At 37.0% G+C, this 21,514-nt stretch overlaps 1 protein-coding gene across 2 annotated transcripts in view; it reads left to right on the top strand.

Moving 5' to 3' along the window:
• The window catches only part of LOC124534020 (formin-like protein), an 80,952-nt gene extending 59,443 nt beyond the window's left edge, over positions 1-21,509 (top strand). The window contains exons 3-18 of one of the 2 annotated variants that reach the window (XM_047109641.1): positions 185-264; positions 661-800; positions 1,651-1,874; positions 3,301-3,549; positions 4,847-4,990; positions 5,847-5,963; positions 7,557-7,685; positions 8,107-8,218; positions 8,456-8,790; positions 9,519-9,723; positions 10,270-10,842; positions 13,189-13,352; positions 14,513-14,614; positions 15,043-15,144; positions 16,148-16,261; positions 18,773-21,509. In XM_047109641.1, the coding sequence (XP_046965597.1) occupies positions 185-264; positions 661-800; positions 1,651-1,874; positions 3,301-3,549; positions 4,847-4,990; positions 5,847-5,963; positions 7,557-7,685; positions 8,107-8,218; positions 8,456-8,790; positions 9,519-9,723; positions 10,270-10,842; positions 13,189-13,352; positions 14,513-14,614; positions 15,043-15,144; positions 16,148-16,228 (2,757 nt within the window). In that variant the 3' untranslated portion in view covers positions 16,229-16,261; positions 18,773-21,509. The remainder of the gene's footprint in view (positions 1-184; positions 265-660; positions 801-1,650; positions 1,875-3,300; positions 3,550-4,846; positions 4,991-5,846; positions 5,964-7,556; positions 7,686-8,106; positions 8,219-8,455; positions 8,791-9,518; positions 9,724-10,269; positions 10,843-13,188; positions 13,353-14,512; positions 14,615-15,042; positions 15,145-16,147; positions 16,262-18,772) is intronic. The other variant, XM_047109640.1, reaches the window with a different exon arrangement.
• Positions 21,510-21,514: the final 5 nt, after the last annotated feature.

Raw genomic sequence — 21,514 nt, 5'->3', positions numbered from 1 at the left:
CTTCAACCTTTTACAAAACCACTAGACTAACAATGAACATGATGACCATATAGATGTAATAGTGGAGATCTTATTTAAAATACTTCCCTAAACCAATATCCAGTTGTCGAGATACCAAACTTATGTCCAAAATTGTCTAATATGAAAGTATAATAAGTAATAACACGTAATTAAAACTTTACAGAAAAGAAAAATGGTTGGCGACTCCACATCCACACAAGTTCTTAGGGATTTAGAAATATCCTTACGAACCAATCACATAGAGTAAGTATTACGAAATTATATTTACAACTCATATTGACACATTCCTCTCAAAACTAGCTGTAAACCGTGATGCCGCTCTCATTAAATTGATATGACAGATCTTTTTAGTTATTTTTTTAGGATTCCGTACTCAAACGGTAAAACGGACCTTATTTTTTATTATTATTTTGGTCTTAGTACCATTGAAAAAGTAACTATCTGAATTAGTGCTTTTTCGCCATTTATTGAAATGGTGCCCGGCGATGGTTAATTAATTGTGATAGCTTTTATAATATATAAGCCCAAATATTTAAATCAACTTCGAAAAAGTTTTATCAAAGTCTGGTAAGTAGTTTTTAGCCATGCTTGAACGATAAGTTAATAACAGTTGTAGATATATAACAATTTGCTATGCAGATGGGTGAGGGAATTCCTAAACGAACAAAACCAAGGGCTCGACGTGCTCATCGACTACCTGAGCTTCAGGCTGAGCATGATGCGGCACGAGCAGAGGATAGCGCTTGCCAGGAGTCAGTCCACCGACGCTATCAACCAGGGTAACGTGACCTGCAGCCATCGTTCTCTATAATCTTTCGTCATCATTTTTGTTACCAACATTTCGTAGTATTATTTAAAAGTCGCCAATGTTTTGTGTTGCTCTATAACATACCATTTATTTTTTGATTTAGGTTTCAACGTCATTTGTTTACGTTCACGTACTAATAGAAGTGTTCTTACATCATTTGAAAGAACTATTATATCCACAAGTTTCAATAATATCAAAACATTAGTTCAAGTAGGCTCATAAAACACTTTTGAACGAAACATTGTATGCACAACTACCACTAATTCGGGTTACAGATTCTACCGAGAATCGTCTAGAAACTCTTTTTCTCAAATGCATTACATACTTTTACAATTACTATACTTTTCAAGAGCTAAGATGGCCCAGTGGTTAGAACGCGTGCATCTTAACCGATGATTGCGGGTTCAAACCCAGACAAGCACCACTATATATGTATACATATATATGTGTGCTTAATTTGTGTTTATAATTCATCTCATGCTTGGCGGTGAAGGAAAACATCGTGAGGAAACCTGCATGTGACAAATTTCATAGAAATTCTGCCACATCTGCATTCTACCTACCCGCATTGGAACAGCGTGGTGGAATATGTTCCAAACCCTATCCTTAATAGAAGATGAGGCCTTATCTCAGCAGTGGGAAATTTACAGGCTGTTACTTTACTTTACTTTTTACTATTACATACTTTTATATATCTTTATGTGTATGTCCTGTATAGAAATCATTGAATAGGGACGCATTTTAAATTAACTAGATATTCTTGTGACACAATAAACTTTAAAGCATTTAGTGTTATAATTTCGGATTGTGTTTCATATCAGCGAACACAACAACGTCAGACTGCAGCGCTCCGACGGAAATGAGCGGCACCCTGAGCGCGACGTGGAGGCGGCGGGCGCGGTCCGCGGACTCGGACGGGGAGGCGGTCGGCAGCCCCGCGGCGGCCCGCCGGCGCACGCGTCACGCGGCGCGCCTCAACATGGGCGCGTCCACGGACGACATACACGTCTGCATCATGTGCATGCGCGCCATCATGAACAACAAGGTGAGCCCTCCTATAAAACGATGATCCTTTCAGAGCCCTGCGCAAATACGTCTGAGTAGATTCTCACCATTTTTGTTTTTTAAATTTAAATAAGAGACAACATCACATACATTACTCTGATCCCAATGTAAGTAGCTGAAGCACTTGTGTTATTGAAATCAGAAGTAACGACGGTACCACAAACACCTAGACCTAAGACAACATAGAAAACTAATGGTAATCTACATCGACTCGGCCGGGAATCGAACCCGGGAACTCAGAGTGGCGTACCCATGAAAACCGGTGTACACACCACTCGACCATGGAGGTCGTCATTCTACCGCTATGCGACAATATTTATTGTTGGTCATTGGTCACTGTAAATATACTCACAAGGATCATAACATTTGATTTTCCAAGGTTTCATAGGTACTCCGAAGTGCAGGGTTTGATTTCCGGCCGAGTCGATGTGGAAAAAGTTCTTTAGTTTTCTATGTTGTGTTTGGTCTGGGTGTTTGGTACCGTCGTTGCTTCTGATTTTCCATAACACAAGTGCTTTAGCTATTTAAATTGGGATCAGAATAATGTATGTGATGTTGTCCAATATTTTTTTAATTATTTATTTATGTAAAAAAAAGTTGGTCGGGATTGGCGATGTAAGAAATCGTTAAAGCTTTATTACACCGCCACTATCTATGGGCAGTGGTTACCACTCAGTGTGGCCCATATACCGGTCTTATTTATATAACATTAGTATTCTATTGAAAAAAAGTATAGCTTGCACCAGAAACAAATGGAAGTAAACTCAGGTACACTATTATTTAGGGCTATTGACAAAGTTTATACGAGTTTTCGATTAAGAAATTCTCAAAAGCAGTCTTTGCTTCGGCAAACACGTATAGCTATTTTCTGTGCCGTAACTTCCTAGTCGTATCTATCGATGACGAGAGGTTATTGGTCGAGAAGAAAACATCGTTACGAACAAGGTAATGCGAAAGATCGCTCTAGAATATAATAAAAAAGATATCAGCGTTCGCGAAGATATTAAGCTGGTAAACAAGGTATTTGTCAATAGACATGATGTGATGATCCAAAAATAACATACAACAACAACAGCCTGTAAATTCCCACTGCTGGGCTAAAGGCCTCCTCTCCCTTTGAGGAGAAGGTTTTTTGGAACATATTCCACCACGCTGTTCCAATGCGGGTTGGTGGAATACACATGTGGCAGAACTTCTATGAAATTTGTCACATGCAGGTTTCCCCACGATGTTTTCCTTCACCGCCGAGCACGAGATGAATTATAAAGACAAATTAAGCACATGAATCAGCGGTGCTTGCCTGGGTTTGAACCCGCAATCATCGGTTAAGATGCACGCGTTCTAACTACTGTGCCATCTCGACTCAATAAAAATCAGAAAATAACATAACTTTATTCATATTCCAGTACGGTTTCAACATGGTGATTCAGCACAGGGAAGCTATCAACAGCATAGCTCTCTCCCTCGTCCACCATTCCCTGCGAACGAAGGCGTTAGTACTGGAACTGCTGGCGGCAATCTGCCTGGTGAAGGGCGGCCATCAGATCATCCTGTCCGCGTTCGATAACTTCAAAGAAGTCGTCGGGGAGCCTCGCCGGTTCCACACGTTGATGGAATACTTCATGAATTATGATACGTTCCACATCGAATTTATGGTAAGTGTTCTAAATTGATTTATATTTTCTATTTGAGTTCGTTATATTTGTTCATATTAATTATTTCGTCAACAAATATCTGAAAACATACAACAAACAACAAACTAAATATACTTTATTCAAGTAGGCTTTTAAAGGCTCATTTGAATCGTCATTTTTCATTACCTTTTCATCGGTTTTTTATGTAGATTCCACCGAGAGGAACCGGCAAGAAACTCAGTATTTACTCTTTTTTACAAGGACGTAAATGTACTTTCGGTTTTATTATTTATTTATCTGTAAATCATTGTAATGTTAAAGTGCAACTTAGTATACAATCACACGGATTATTCATTTGGTTCATAACATTTGATATTCAGTTTGTTTGCTGCTAGTATGCTTATGCCCTTATCCAGACTGACATGAATGTCAAATATGATGGCATTAGGTTCAGTAGTCATGTTCAAATAATACAGATAAACAATACAATACAGAGGCTTAATACATTAATAAATAATATATATTATTAAAGATTAAATACTCTCATTACACCCAAAACAAAGTACCGCTGCCTTGTCTCTATGTATGCTTAGTTTTTAACGCAACAGATTTTGATGCAGTTATTTTTAACAGATAGAGTGATTCGAGAGGAAGGTTTTTGTCTATACTTGGACAATATAGTAAAGAAACAAGAAAAAATCTATAGTATATTTAGTGTCAGTATTGCATCCGTGCGAATCCGGGGCGGGTCGCTAGTGTAACTATAAGATACAAGGCAAAATGACCAGTTTGCGAAGTTCTATCTCATTAAAACCTAACCTATGTAATGTTGTCTTAAATTTTCGCGATTATTACACATTTAAATAAAACTAGTTATTACGGATTTTAATCCAGTCTACCCGTGACCACGAACGCTGCTAAGTGCTCGAAACGTCGAGATGTCCAAAACAATTAATATACGCGATTAAAATCCGTAATAACTAGTTCTAAAATCAAAATCAAAATCAAAGTATACTTTATTCAAGTGAGCTTTTACAAGCACTTTTGAATCGTCATTTAACAATTAAGTGAAGCAACCACCGGTTCGGAAAGTAGATTCTACCGAGAAGAACCGGCAAGAAAATCAGTAGTTACTCTTTTTCAACATTTAAAAAAATACAGTCATGTTAGTTAATTTTTAAGTTAATACAATTATTAAATTAATATATCCTGCCTGGAAGTCAACAGGTATTAATTCCACGCTTTTTTATCATCTACAAAATCTTGTATCGAATAATACGCCTTTTTCACCAATGTAACGTATGTATATCGTTCGCAGGTGGCGTGCATGCAGTTCGTGAATGTCATAGTTCACTCGGTGGAAGACATGAACTTCAGGGTGCACCTGCAGTACGAGTTCACGGCGCTCAAGCTGGACGACTACCTGGAGCGGCTGAGGCTCTGCGAGAGCGAGGACTTGCAAGTGAGGATGGAACAAAGATCTTCTAATCGTTACTTGTGCTCTACTCTTATATAACTACAGTCTGTTCGCGTTAAGAATGCAGTGATTTGTCATTGTTTACCGGCCTGACTCCGCCCCCTTTGACCAATCAAATCTTTTCAAATTACAAAGTCAAGTTCACATTTAATTAATTATTAACTGATATTTTTATAATTTAAATTTTGTTTATTTATATATTTATATTTAATTTATTCAAGCTGTACACGTAATAATTAATGTAACCTATAGCTACTAGATGACGTTATATCAAAATATGTAAATTTCTACATCGCGATGGCAAGATTCGCAAACGATTGTATATACCTAGTGTTAAGAATTTTGTTGATTAAACACCCCGATTCGATTTTTTACTTTACTGTGTATTTGTTAAATTCATTATACTTAGCCTTTAAAACAAATATTTGTTGGAATTTTAACACAAATATGCATACACCTACACCCTGATTAAACCTTAAATATTACCCTGTTAAAAAAACAAATGACAACTCACTGCATTCTTAACGCGAACAAACTATAAACCAAACCGAACCGTTCAGATTAGAAAGAAGGAACAGTATCGTTTAATCCTTTTAATAAGTACCCCCCCCCCCCTCAGTAACTAGGACTAATAAACCTATATCTATAAAGATTACGTTTTAATAGCTTTTAGATAGACAGTTCTCGATTACGATTGTTCTTAAATTATATTTATAAACAGCATGGTGGAATATGTTCCAAAGCTTCTCCTCAAAGGGCGAAGATGTCTTAGCCCAGCAGTGGGAAAGCAACAGGCTGTTATTGTTGTTGTTATTGTATACGATGTAATGATATATTCCAGGTGCAGATCTCAGCGTATCTTGATAACGTGTTCGACGTGGCCGCGCTAATGGAGGACAGCGAGACGAAGACGGCGGCGCTGGAGAAAGCCAACGAACTGGAGGACGAACTCGGACATGTATGCATATATGCTCGTTCAATCACACCAAGTTTCATCTCAATTCATCAATCGAATTATTTTTTTTTATTGACTTCAATAATATTTGAGATGTTAGGTATTTTCGTTATGTTTGAAGACATCGTTTATATTCTTACTCATTGTATTTTTATTTATATATTTATTTATTTTATATGTATTGACAATATAATTTATTAATGGATATATAATTTGTGTATTCTATATTTATATTTATTTCATAGTTTTATTAATAGATTCATATTATTTTATTTATTAGTAGAGCACCACCCACCTTATATTCTATGACCTATCCTACACCTGTTGGTTGCCTGGAAGAAATCGCTATGTAGCGATAAGGTCGCCAAAATTGTACGCCTGTTATATCTAGGCCATATCTTTGTCATTTGTATTTTTTTATTTCACTGTGTGGTGTACAATAAAAGAATAAAACTACAAACTACAAACTATAATAGGTGTTAGACTTTCTTTCTATTAAAACTCTGAGCTTATACTAATTCAGATGTCAACCTTATACAAATGTCGGATTTGATTCATGGTACTTCTTATAAATTTGTTCCTACCGGGATCAATCTTCTTGGTTGTAGGGCTTTGTGCAAGCCCGTCTGGGAAGTTACCACTCTCTCATCAGATATGTTACCACCAAATAGCGCTATTCAAATATAGTTGTGTTCCGTTTTGAAGGGTGAGCGAGTCAATGTAACTACAGACACAAGTGACATAACGTCTTAGTTAACAAGCTTTGTGGCGTATTGGTAATGCAAGGAATGGTTACTGTTTCTTACAGCGACATTGTCTATGGGTGGTGATTCATTATCCGTGTTTCTATATCATAAAAGAAAAAAAATACAGTAACGTGAAAATGTACACTTATAGTACGACACAACTTAGATGTAGCATCGGCAAAATTCGTAAAACCGATCACATCCGAATTGAGTCCTCTATCCCAAATTATCAATATTTATATCTCATGCGAATATGATCTTTGCACAAACGTAATAACTTGTAATATCATATGACCTCATATATTCGTCAATTTGACGCGTCGATTTACATGCACTTGCTTTCTCTAACGCGTGAATCTATAGCGGCGAATAGCGTCGAATGGCGCGATAGGGTGCTATATCTATTGGTTGTGTAAATCGACAGAAATCGATTTTATTTTGATTCCATTGCATTTTCCGATGCTACATCTAATTTGTGTCGTACTATACCATTTATATGATCGAGTCGAGATGGCCCAGTGGTTAGAACGCGTGCATCTTAACCGATGATTGCGGGTTCAAACCCAGGCAAGCACCGCTGATTCATGTGCTTAAGTTGTCTTTATAATTCATCTCGTGCTCAGTGGTGAAGGAAAACATCGTGAGGAAACCTGCATGTGACAAATTTCATAGAAATTCTGCCACATGTGTATTCCACCAACCCGCATTGGAACAGCATGGTGGAATATGTTCCAAACCTTCTCCTCAAAGGGAGAGGAGGCCTTTAGCCCAGCAGTGGGAATCTACAGGCTGTAACTTTTATACATTTATATGCATATAACAGTGGTATGATAATATTGGCTCTTACCAGGCTCACGAGCGTCTGGCGGCGCTGGAGCGCGAGGCCATCGCTAAGCAGGCCACGCTGGAGGCCGAGCTGGCGCAGGTGCGCCACGAACGAGACCAGCTCGCAGAGGCGCGCCGACAGGTCGTCGAAGAGGTGGGTCGTCGTTAACGGCGCGGAGGCCTATATATATTTTGCCAAGTGTTACAAAATTTATTTAACTATTATTTTATACAAAATCCTATAACTAGTAATAGCGTTTTAAGGTGTTGGTTGTCATATATCAGACAAAAAAGTAGCCTATGTTTTTTATTGGAGTTCAATTTTGCTTCATACCAAATTTCATCAAATACGGTTCAGCGGTTTGGAGATGAAAGAGCGACAGACGGACAGACAGACAAACAGAGTGACTTTCACATTTATAATATTAATATGATGAACCCATCTTATTTCCCAAAATTCTCGCAAGAAAATAGACTTTCAACTGAAATAAAAAAAATACCTCTAAATACATTGAATTATTCTATTAAAAGATATAATTATGAACAGAAATAATAAGTTCTTTATATATTAACAGGTTTCGACGCTGAGACGAGCTCAGCAAGACTCCAGGAACAGACAGTCGATGCTCGAGTCCAAAGTGCAGGAGTTGGAGTCTCTCACTAAATCATTACCTCGGGGTGCTTCGAGTAAGTTCCATTTTTTAACATTTAGCAATTAGACCACTTGATGGCATGTGGTCACCACCGTCCACGGACATTAGTGTCGTAAGTTTTTCCCATTCTACACAACTAAGCGGGTTTTTAATATGAGATATTCAGCGTCTCAATACAAAATAACTTATTGGGAATCAATCACATTTGATTGGTAAATAAAATCATCCAAGGTGGTTTTATTATCATAATAATCTTAATTCTATGTTTCAGTGGGTGCTATTTCTACACACGCTCTATGCAATGGTACCGTCAACGGTCACGTGTCGCCACCTGGAACTTTGACCAACGGAGACGCTCACCAACCCCTACCTAAGCCGCCCACTCCCCCTCCAGCACCGGTATTACCCCCTCCCCCGCCCGCGCCGTTACCTCCGCCCCCTCCCCCGCCGCCGGTCATCGCCCCCCCGCCCCCAGCGCCGCCGGCCCCCCCCGCGCCGGGTCTGATGCTGCCCCCCCACCACACGGACGCCATGACGATTAAGAGGAAGGTGGACACGAAATACAAGTTACCGACGTTAAACTGGATCGCACTAAAACCAAACCAGGTGTGTTTTATAAAATAACATTTTCTACTAATTTTTAACTAACTCGCTATTAAAAATGATGTGATGCTTTATTTTTCTGAAGTGCCTCATTTTATCCCCCTTAATCGGCCGATTTATGTGTTGTATAAGTCTTTTTTTAATAATTTCCCTATTGGGCCGTCATGTTAATAAAATAATTCTATCCACTTTAAAGCTTGAGTTTATATAACGTGAGTTAATAATATGTGGTTAGAATGTGTGTACCTTAACCGATGATTGCGGGTTCAAACCCAGGCAAGCACCACTATTAATTAATAAATTTATGTTTATAATTCATCTCGTGCTCAGCGGTGAAGGAAAACATCGTGAGGAAACCTGCATGTGTCGAATTTCATCGAAATTCTGCCACATGTGCATTCCGCCAACCCGCATTGGAACAGCGTGGTGGAATATGTTTCAAACCCTCTCCTTAATAGAAGAGCCTTATCTCAGCAGTGGGAAATGTACAGGCTGTTACTTTACTTTACTTTTATATATCTGTAGTATCTGTAGTATAATGTCTGTCTAGTCTTAAGATATTTTTATAAAATACGAAGCATGTTGTGTTCTCCTATAATTGTGAGTGCATAGGTATAGGTTAAGTTTGTGAATGTATTAGTGTAAGTTTTTTTGTGTACTAACGTTGGAGATCCTTATAAAATAAAATAAAAATAAAAATAAAATATTGTGTAACGTCGCGGATGTCGCAGGTGCGCGGCACGATCTTCAACGAGCTGGACGAGGAGCGTCCGCGGCGGCGCATCAACTTCGCGGAGTTCGAGGAGAAGTTCCGCATCGGCGGCGGCGGCGGCGCCGCGCTCGTCAGCGACGACGCGCTCGCCTCCTTCCCCAGCAAGCGCTTCCGCCGCCCCGACACCGTGTCGCTGCTCGAGCACGCGCGCCTGCGCAACATCGGTACGCCCCCCCCCCAACTTGCTCACTCTCTTGCTTGACACACCATCGGCACGCTGCTCGAGCACGCGCGCCTGCGCAACATCGGTACGCCCCCCCCCCAACTTGCTCACTCTCTTGCTTGACACACCATCGGCACGCTGCTCGAGCACGCGCGCCTGCGCAACATCGGTACGCACCCCCCCCCCCCCACACACACTTACTTGTTTGACACACCATCGGCATACTCGCAAAAACAGCGTAATAAAAGTACACGGACGAGTGCAGTGTGATGATCCACTATAAGTGTTTACAGCGCTGTTGAATCAAATAAAAAGTAATACACTCTTAAATAATAATAAAAACTTAAGAACAAACAGACAAATACGGTTATAGTACGCTAAACATTTGGTGAAGTTCTTCTGCATCCTTTCCACTCGATTAATATGAGTTTTGTAACTTGGTTTCCACACTGGGATACATATTCAATAACTGATGTCGTGTTCTGAATATCAAAAAAATTCAATCTATCAACAGCAATCGGACTAAACTATCGACGTTAAATTTCAGCAATCTCCCGAAGGAAGCTAGACACTCCAGTGGAGAAAGTAATAGCGGCTATACACACGCTGGACCTGAAGCAGCTGCCTTTGGAGAGCGTCGAGATCCTCCAGCGGATGGTCCCAACGGAGTCTGAGCAGAAGGCCTACAAGGAGTACGTCGCTGAGAAGAAAAACGTCAATCAATTAACGGAGGAAGACAAGTTCCTCATGCAGTTAGCCAAGGTCGAGAGAATATCAGCAAAGTTGTCCATAATGAGCTACATGGGAAACTTCTACGACAACATTCACCTGATAACGCCGCAGATACACGCAATAATATCCGGGTCGTCCTCGGTCAAGTCGTCGCAGAAGCTGCGGAATGTTCTTGAAATAATATTGGCTTTCGGTAATTATTTGAACAGCAGCAAACGTGGCCCGGCGTACGGGTTCAAACTACAGTCTCTGGATACTCTCATGGACACCAAGTCGACGGATAAGAGAGTGTCGCTACTGCACTACATCGTGGCGACGATACGGCAGAATTTCCCAGAGCTTTTGAATTTCGACACAGAACTCATGTACATCGACAAAGCAGCGCAGGGTAAGTTCATAGTTATATTTGATTTATTACACGTTGGAATATGGAGCTAGTGCCATATAATAGGTTGGGGAAAAAGTTTCTTCGTATTTTATATGAAAATTCAAAAAGTTTTTTTTATAGTTTATTTACATTTGACTAAAGTATGTAGGTGCCATTTTGTTCCATAACTTTTTGCCATCTTGTTGGTAGTGACATGATCCCATTGCTGTAAAAATGTTGGGGCTTCTGATCGAAAAACTGCTACAAGTGGTTTTGGCAGTCCTCTCGTGATGTTAACCTGACACTGCCTAAGGAATTCTGCAGAGACCGAAACAGATGAAAATCTGAAGGTGCAAGGTCAGGACTATACGGCGGATGCATTAATACCTCCCAGCCAAACTCTCGTAATTTTTGTTGAGTGGCTAAAGATGTGTGAGGTCTAGCGTTGTCATGGTGAAAAACCACACCCCGTCTGTTGATCAATTCTGGCCGCTTTCTCTCAATTTCTTGCTTCAATCTCATCAATTGTTCGCAATACAGTTCTGAATCGATGGTCCTGCCGGGCGGTAACAGCTCATAATGAATGATGCCCTTCCAATCCCACCATACACACAGCATTACCATGTTGCGAGTTAATCCGGGTTTTGCCACAGTCTGTGAAGCTTGACCGGCCTTTGACCACGATCTTTTTCGCACGTTCTTGTCGTATGTGATCCACTTTTCATCACCAGTTATCAGCTTCTTCAAAAATGGTTCGGTTTCTTTACGTCGTAATAAAGAATCACAAATAAGTACACGGTTCATTAGGTTTCTTTCAGTGAGTTCATGAGGCACCCATATATCGAGCTTTTTTGTATACCCAGCTTTATTCAAATGAGTCAAAACCGTTTTGTGGTCAATTGCCAGCTCTTCAGCTACATCGTAACTACTAATATGCCGATCTTGCTCCACTTTTTCAAAAATGGCATCAATTTTGTCCGTAACAGGGCGACCAGAGCGAGATGCATCTTTGATATCAAAATTTCCGGCTTGAAAACGCTTAAACCAAACTTGCGCTACTCTCACAGATACTTTTTTCGCGGCTTGAGTTGCATTTTTACCTTTTTTATAGTAAAATTTTAAAATGTATCGAATTTCTTCTTTAGATTCACTCATTTTAACAACAACAAAAGCAAATGAAAATCACACAAATTCCTAATTTGAATTTGGAAGTGCCTTCTTTAAAATTAAAACTTTTTAATGATACCAAAACCAGCCAGATACAAATGGTATAGCCAAAGAGATTTTATTACAAGTTCATACATACTATATGCGAAAAGACTTTTTCCCCAACTTAATATATGTACTGGCTTATGACATATGGGTACATATGGCGAGGAATTAGTGATATTTTTGATAAGACCGTGATTAATCTTAAAATTATGCATCGATTCGAATTCGAGCCGGGCGAAAAAGTAAGACTTCACTTGACAGTGAGACATTAACATGGTTCACTTATTAACTTGGTGGTAGGGCTTTGTGCAAGCCCGTCTGGGTAGGTACCACCCACTCATCAGTTATTCTACCGCCAAATAACAGTACTCAGTATTGTTGTGTTTCGGTTTGAAGGGTGAGTGAGCCAGTGTAACTACAGGCATAAGGGACATAACATCTTACTTCCCAAGGTTGGTGGCACATTAACGATGTAAGGAATAGTTAATATTTCTTACAGCGTCATTGTCTATGGGTGATGGTGACCAGTTACCATCAGGTGGCCCATATGCTCGTCCGCCAACCTATACCATAAAATAAAAAAAAAATAAAAAATAAAAATACCAATAACCTCTCGTCATCGTTTGCGTAGCGTATATCGTAGCTATACGTGTTTTCCGAAACAAAGATTGCTTTTGAGAATTTCATAATCGAAAACTCATATAAACTTTGATCAATACCCTAAATAATAGTGTACCTGAGTTTACTTCCATTTGTTTCTGGTGCAAGTTATCGACAATTTTTGTTAATTTTATAAGCCGGGGCCCATGCGAGCGGGAGGTCTTCCTGCCCGCCTGGGCCACGTGCGTGTGTAACGTTGTGTGTGTAACGTTTGTGTGTGTGTGTGTGTGTGTGTGTCTTTTTAGAAAGAAACGCCTGGAGTTAGGCTCGGGTTCCATGATAGGACGCTAATTACTGTCAATAACAGCATTGTAAATGTGTTTATTTGAAAAGAGCAACTATGCGAGTTTCTTGCCGTTTCTTCTCGCTAGAAGCTGCTTTCCGAAACGGTGGTAGTATTTGATTATTGACGATTCAAAAACGCTTCATTGTGAAGTTTACTTGAATAAAATTGATTTGATTTGATTTGTGTTGTGTGTGTGTGTGTGTGGGCAGTGTCGCTGGAGAACGTGGTGGCGGACGTGTGCGAGCTGGAGCGCGGCATGGAGGCGGCGCGGCGCGAGGCGGAGGCGCGCGGCGCGGCGCACGTGCTGCGCGACTTCGTGGCCAACGCCGCCGACAAGCTGCGCCGCCTGCGCGCCGAGACCAAGCACGCGCAGGTATAGTACGACGCAAATTAGATGTAAAAAAAAAAAGAAGTAAAGTAGCAGCCTGTAAATTCCCACTGCTGGGCTAAAGGCCTCCTCTCCCTTTTTAAGGGGAAGGTTTGGATATTCCACCACGCTGTTCCAATGCGTGTTGGTGGAATACACGTGTGGCAGAATTTCTATGAAATTTGTCACATGCAGGTTTCCTCACAATGTTTTCCTTCACCGCTGAGCACGAGATGAATTATAAAGACAAATTAAGCACATGAATCAGCGGTGCTTGCCTGGGTTTGAACCCGCAATCATCGGTTAAGATGCACGCGTTCTAACCACTGGACCATCTCTGCTCATCATTAGATGTAGCATCGAAAAATGCAATGGAATGAAATTAAAACCGATTAATGCCGATTTATACAACCAATATATATAGCTCCCTATCGCGCCATTCGACGCTATTCGTCGCTATAGATTCACGCGTCAGAGAAAGCAAGTGCATGTAAATTCACGTGTCAAATTGACGAATATATTAGGTCATATGATTTTAGAAGTTATTACGTTTGTGCAAAGATCATATTCGCATGAGATATAAATATTGATAATTTGGTATAGCGTACTAAATTCGGATGTGATCGGTTTTACGAATTTTGCCGATGCGACATCTAAGTTGTGTCGTACTATACCCGTCTATCTCATCACGCTAATGATATTGATGCAGGTTTTTTTAATAGATACAGTTATTCGAGAGCATGTTTACGTCCTCCATGGTCGAGTGGTGTGTACACCGGTTTCCATTTGGTACGCCACTCTGAGGTCCTGGGTTCGATTCCCAGCCGAGTCAATGTAGATTATCGTTTGTTTTTCTATGTTGTCTTGAGTCTTGGGTGTTTGTGGCTACGTCTGATTTTCCATAACACAAGTGCTTTCGATACTTACATTGGGATCAGATAAATGTATGTGATGTTGTATCATATTTATTTATTTATTTAATACGTGGACAATATAGAAAAGAATCATAAAAAAATCGGTAGGATTTTCAGTATCAGCAATGCAAAGTCAGGGTGCGCCCCTAATTGCGTATATCAGATATACATTTTATATTGGGAAAACAGTAAAATCATAAAATGATTGCATTGATACCATTCTTCAAAATTTAATTAATTGTGTGTTCGCAGGACTCATTCGCGGCGTGTGTGGAGTACTTCGGCGAGGCCCCGCGCAGCTGCGACGCGAATGCGTTCTTCTCTCTGCTAGTGAGGTTCACTAGAGCATTCAAGGTAACGAGGTTTTTAGCATTAAAAGCGATACAAACATTATTCTATCAAAATATTTCAGTGTGGACAGATAACAATATTATGAATGAGAACTAAATCGAAAAATTAGAAATTTTTGAACGATTTTTATATATATTTTTTTTATTTAGTTCTTGATTTATGTCGATAACTACATTAATTATAATTAATACAAGAAAATCATTGTGCTGACTATACTCACCACTGTCCCAAAATCGAACTAAACTTTATTCAAGTACGATTTTACAAGCACTTTAAATCGTCATTTTACAAAACTATATTGAATAGACATACCACAAGTACTAGATCCGAACTTTATGTCATCTACATAATCCCGTGCTGAATAATATGCTTTATTTATTAATATGTTTCGTCAATATATAAAACTCATGTCAACTAATATGTTCGTACAGCAAGCCGACATGGAGAACGAGCAACGTCGGCGACTCGAGCAGGCCGCGCACGCCGACAGCCTCGACCCCGTCAAGGCCAAACTCGCGCAGAAGAAACAACAGGTGCGCACGCACACGCACACACACACACACACAAACACACACACACACACACACACACACACACACACACACACACACACACACACACACCATACTCACTACACATACATTGCTTTTGAGGTCACATCTAATGGGTCATCTAATGGCCTGCTGGGAACATTGTATTAATTTCAATATCTTATAATTAACCGATAACACATCTGTTTCATAATGTCATGTTTAAATATAAATCATTATATACTTTTTTTTTATTAAATTGTATACAATGAGCCATATTTGAAGACTTCTGATCTATTAAAAATAACAGTTACATTGTTCAAACAGAAATACAGCATTATTTTTATTTGCGCTTAACAATGGCTCTACGTAATGCTTCAGCGGTGTATGGAGTCATGCGTTTTGAGTAGCCTTGATTTGCATATTATATAATTTTATAATCTGTAGTATCGATATTTAATTATTTTTTTTCCAGCAATATTTGTAAAGAATTTATTTAAAACAAAAATGTAAATGGTTTAATTTTTTTTTTTTTACTTTTATTTTTGTTGTTTTTGTTAATACAAATATTGCTGGTGTTTTCTCTTTTACTAATTTCATTGATTTTTTTTTTAATTTCGTTAAGAAACTAAATACTTATACTTTTATTTAATTTCTTTAGGTTATCGATGTCTTATAATTAATAATTAACAGATAATATAATAATAACTAAAAAGAAAGGATTATGTACATTTAGTTTCTTAAGCTCCATTTATAGGCGATATTTAAGTAGTTTAATAAAACACCGTTAGAAAGTTTATCTTAAATTCATTAACGAGGTGTTGGAGTTACGGTTTTTTAATCTGTGTGATAAATATGGGAACAGACTAATTTATTATTATATTAATATATTAAATATAAAAAATATGAATAGAAAATATGAAAGATTATTAAGTTTTAGAAAAAAATGTTGCCATATTTGTCATAAGCGAGTAGAGGTGATGGTAACACCGATGAATTCTCACAGAGGTTTAACTACGCGGCCGTCAGCGCAGGCCTATTGCAGCAACACTTGTCTCAGTTGAGGCACAGTCCGGACCTAGCCTAGCCTACCTAGCTAGGTCTCCTAGCGCGACTAGGAGTAAGTCGTTGGAAGTTGTTAAACGGGGCCTATTTTAATGTGTGCGTGTGTACTAACAAAATTAAAAGGGGGAAACATTCTTTTGTTTAATTTGTGTACAATGCTTCGAATTGATCATTTTTTTATATTATTTTATATTTCGAATTTTCTTTGATAAAAATAACATTGATGATTCATATAAAAATGTTGTTTTCTAGTAATCGATAAATAGTACTAGAAAATATATAAATAGTATAGTACGACACAAATTAGATGTAGCATCGGAAAATGCAATGAAATGAAAATAAAACCGATTACTGCCGATTTACACAACCAATAGAAATAGCTCCCTATCGCGCCATTCGACGCTATTCGTCGCTATAGATTCACGCGTTAGAGAAAGCAAGTGCATGTAAGTCGAAGCGTCAAATTGACAAATATATTAGGTCATATGATATTACAAGTTATTACGTTTGTGCAAAGATAATATTCGCGTGAGAAATTTTAACATATTGATAATTTGGGATAGCGTACTTAATTCGGATGTGATCGGTTTTACGAATTTTGCAGATGCGACATCTAAGTTGTGTCGTACTATACTAGAAAATATATTTTGATTTATTAATATCAAGTAAATTGTAATGACAGTTACTTTTCGATTTCAAAGACATCACATTGTGCACATATTAAATTAATAACAACAAACATATCAAAGTGACTAACAAGGGTAAATAAAACAAAAATTGGCATTCAGCATGGAGAGCAAGGTTTTAATGTGAGAAAGTGAACCAAGGCTTATTTACGAGAGTACACGCCAGCATGATCACAACACCCAAATCACATCCCCATTTAACATTTGGTGATTCGAAAACTAATACCGAAAGGCTAAAGGAACTCAGATCATCTGTTTGTCTTTAATAGACAACCTATTGTGGTTTTAATGGTGGGTGAGAAAATGGTAAGGGATATAGTTCAAACTCAAACTCCTTTATTCAATATAGAAGCATTACCCTTATTTATTGATGGTCAAATAAGTACTACCACCGGTTCGGAAAAGAAAATACCCTGACGTGAGAAGAACTGGTGAAATAAATTTTTGACAAAATTTTCAATTTACATACATATATTAAATATGAATAGAAACACCACAGTAGGTAACACGGTTTGTTAAAACGTTTTTAAAGGTTGTATTCCGTCTATACGGTGTTCGTGTAATGGTAGAAAGTCCTTAGATTTACCTTTTTTAATACGATTTTTTTGTAGATCAAATGTATTATCATGTTCAAAGTATTCTTGATTATTATATTGCATTATTCCAATTCAATTGATATATTCCAGTTTAACTTAAGATAGTGGTTATTTCATAACTTATTGCTCGTATAACATATGCCATAATTAATTATACGAGTGTATGATATACTTATATAAAATATATGAAATATAATAAGATGTTAATAAAATTCTAAAAAAGCATCTTTCTAAATATTTTGAAAATCAGTGCAAATAGATAGATATATGTACAGAAAAAATACTTTCGGTTTCTAGGTACTAAGGTTGCAAGTAATATTTTGATTTTCACATAGAGTCCACATAGAAATTTAGTTTTGATTATTATACCCCAATATAGTATTTATAATATGTACTGTAGAGTAGAGAGTTAGTGTCCAAATAGTTTTACATTATTGAAAATGTATAGACAAGTAGAATAAATCAAACTATTAAAACTTAGGAAATAAAAACTTAATTCAACTAAAATTAATTAATAATCGGGTAACATAAAAAGTAATATTATATAGATATATTATTTATTTAGAATTTGTAACATATTTATTACAGAAGAATATTTAAAATTATGAGAATATCCTCTAGTACTAATTAATAAGTCACGCCGACGGCCGTAAGTTAAACAATGTACACAGGAAGCAAGCTGCGATACCGAAATTTGACTGTTTAAAAGTGACAATCAATCTAATAATGTATTATAAAAAATATTTACCGAAATCTATTTTATGTATAATGTTCTAATTTTCCTCCCTATGCTGCACTATGCATGGAATCAACAGGGCATGTGTTTTAAATCCTAAAGATCTATCCGCTTGATATACTACAGTTTATATATTTTATTTGTGGCAACACTGGATCATTGCTCTATGCGTTAGAAGATTTAAAAATAGAACACTATTATGCCAAATAATAATTATATTTAATATGCTTATGTTAGAATGCTTTTAGTGCTCGTATTTCCAAATATATGTCATGAGGATAGTATTTAGATGCCTTTCGGTGTATTCTTGTGTATTTAATTAATGCTAGAATTATATTATTATTACTTTTTGAAATAGCTAATTATAAGCATGAAGGTAAAAGTTGTTCGTTAAAGTTGAGTAGATTTGCTATAAATGTCAATTTTGCTTATTCTTCTAGATCTTTTAATTTCTAAGACTTCTCTTAGATTACAGTCGATTTTAAAAATTCAACATGATAATAGGAGATAGATTGAAAGATTCTAACATGAAATTGTACAATTTTCAGGAAGCTGTAATCAACGAATTAAAAACGAAGTCACAGGCCGTCGGCGAAAAGAAACTTCTTCACCAGGACGAAGTCTACAACGGAGCCCTAGAGGACATCTTGCATGGGTTACGAAGCGAGCCCTACAGGCGTGCGGACGCCGTGCGGCGCTCCCACAGGCGCAGGATTAACTCCCACCGGCTCTCCAAGGGGCTCGAGGAGCTAGATGTATGATACGAGCTGGAATCCAGCGAGCCGCTGGATTTCTCAGTACAGAACGCAGTCATGTCCATAAACGCGAAGTGTGGCTTCTTTGCCACGAAAAAGCGCAGGAAGGACTTGGAAATGGTCCACAAGAAACCAATAGCCATCTACAACATAGAGGATAATATAGATTTCCCAGCTAACGGGGAGTTTTGCGGTAACTCTGGCAACACTGGACGGAAGCCTAAAGCGTCCACTTACAAAGTCGCGCCAACCGATTACGAGGTGGAGGAGCGCTGCGAACTCATCAAATCTACTTACGAAGTTATATCGAAATACACACGAGCCATGTTCGACAAACAAAATGAAACCGTCGTATGAATGTGCCTCAAAATCAAAGGTTTTTTTTGGCTGAATGATAAATTATTCACTTACGCATAAATTATATATTATACAAAAATACATCACTTAGAAGCGCAACGTGAAAGAACTGCAGGGAAAAAGTAGTTATAGCTACGTCTCGCGTTCTTGTTGTACCTTAGTGGTGTGTTTGATAGTGAATGCTGTGATGTTATTCCCCCGTATTGCCGTTTCGAGCGTCGAGTGCTATTTTAATAAGTGCAATATTGATAAAAGACAAACGTTTGATACACCCACAATTCATTCCACAATTTTCCACAATGATATTTTGCTAAAGAACTGTTTTACAGCTTTTCTTATTAATTTACAATGAAAGCTTAGCTTATACGAATTTACAATTAACGAACGTGGCACAAATACAGCCGTCTAGCTTTTGCACGGAGTATTGAATGGGCGAATATGATCTTTCGACATTTAGTTTACGTAGAGGAAATAGTACCGCTAGTTTGTAAAAATGGCCTTTTAATATATACGCACAATTTTTATCCAATTTTTGTATAATCCATTGTAATTTTTACACGTTTATAATCGTATTACCATAGGCTATGTCTAACAATATTTACAATAAGGGATAATTTTTAACAAACGTATAAAATAGTATTTATTTCTTACCGATAAAGTGCAAATTCGTGTGACTCACTGCATTTATATTATTAGCATTTTGTATTTACCGTTGTATTAAATATTCATTTCTATGGCAACATTGGAACCTGTTGATAAAATTAAATTGATTTGATTAATTGTGATATAATAAAATCAGTATATTCATGCCATTCTTTTAGATTTTCCATTAGTCCGTAATCTTTGTCTGGTTATAAGTTTTAAACAAATATTTATTTGTAATTTTTTTTCAGTTGATTTCTTAATCATGCGGTTCCATTAAAATTGTTGACAATTTCTGTAGGTTCACAACATATGGTTATTTGCTACAAAGGACTACAGCACTCAAATAAGTGTTACCAACTCAAAAATTGCCAACATACTTAAGTGGAAGACGCAACTTAACATGACAAATTCCATAGATTTAAGGCTTTTCAAAAGATCTGTTTCTTTTAAGTTTATTGTAATTATTAATTTATAGATTTGGTTGACTAGGATTTGGTAAATAATTTTAGTCTCCATAATTTGTTTGTTTGTAAATATTTTGCCTGCGTGTTGCATCAGTTTAGTTGAACTATTCATTGTAAATATTGTATTATTTTCCGTATTACTCAAGTTACTTGGGATTTAAACAAGATATGATTTAATTTTGCATGAACCGATTAGCACAGTGTATATGTTATGAATATTAATATATAAAGGTATATTAAAGTTTTAAGCACCTTTACATTAAAAGACACATTGTTTTTTTTATAAATATTTAAAATGCATATTTTATTCAAAATTGTTTGTCAATGTATTCTTTATTTAAGACAAATTGTATAAAATGGTGCTTTTTGCATGGTCATAATTGCATAAATTACATTTTTTGGTTGTTACAAATAATATCTTTGTTCGAGTCATATATGACAATTAATTAAATTTAAATTACAGGGTTTATTTGAAACAATAATATGTATTCGAGAATGGCGAGAAATTATAAAACTATAATTGTAATTGATAAAGTTATTTGCAAATTGCATATTTCTACGTAATCTCTAATAATATTAATTTTTAATGATTATAATTCTTAAAAAGAATTTTAACAAGTTTATTGTTTTAAGTAATTTTTTATTTTAGATGTGGGTAAAAAATAATAAAAAGAAAAGATTCCTGATAAAAGTCTGTTATAAACAAAAGCTTTATCCAGTAAATGCAGTAATTTTTTTGTGATATATTTTCTATAAACGAAAACACAGACAAAAAAAAACTTGCCATGATTTTGATGTTGCATGTTTTAATGTGTAATGCTGGCATATTAATCCAAAAGTTTTTGTCAAACTTGTTTTATTCACATCTATAATAAAATATTGACTTTAAGATTCAACTTTAGTAGAAGTCTATAGTAATGTTTCAGCTGTATAGTTATTTTGTATGTGATGTGTACATGAGTTTATTTTGTTCATTGCATGTATGCTAGCTTTAGAAACAGTATTCAGTGATGCAATAAACCTACATTTACAGTAAAACAAGCCTTTAATTTTTATCATTTTATTAACA

The sequence above is a fragment of the Vanessa cardui genome, chromosome 12 (genome assembly GCF_905220365.1).
Source record: "Vanessa cardui chromosome 12, ilVanCard2.1, whole genome shotgun sequence".
NCBI lineage: Eukaryota > Metazoa > Arthropoda > Insecta > Lepidoptera > Nymphalidae > Vanessa > Vanessa cardui.
This window is presented reverse-complemented; position numbering and strand designations above follow the sequence as displayed.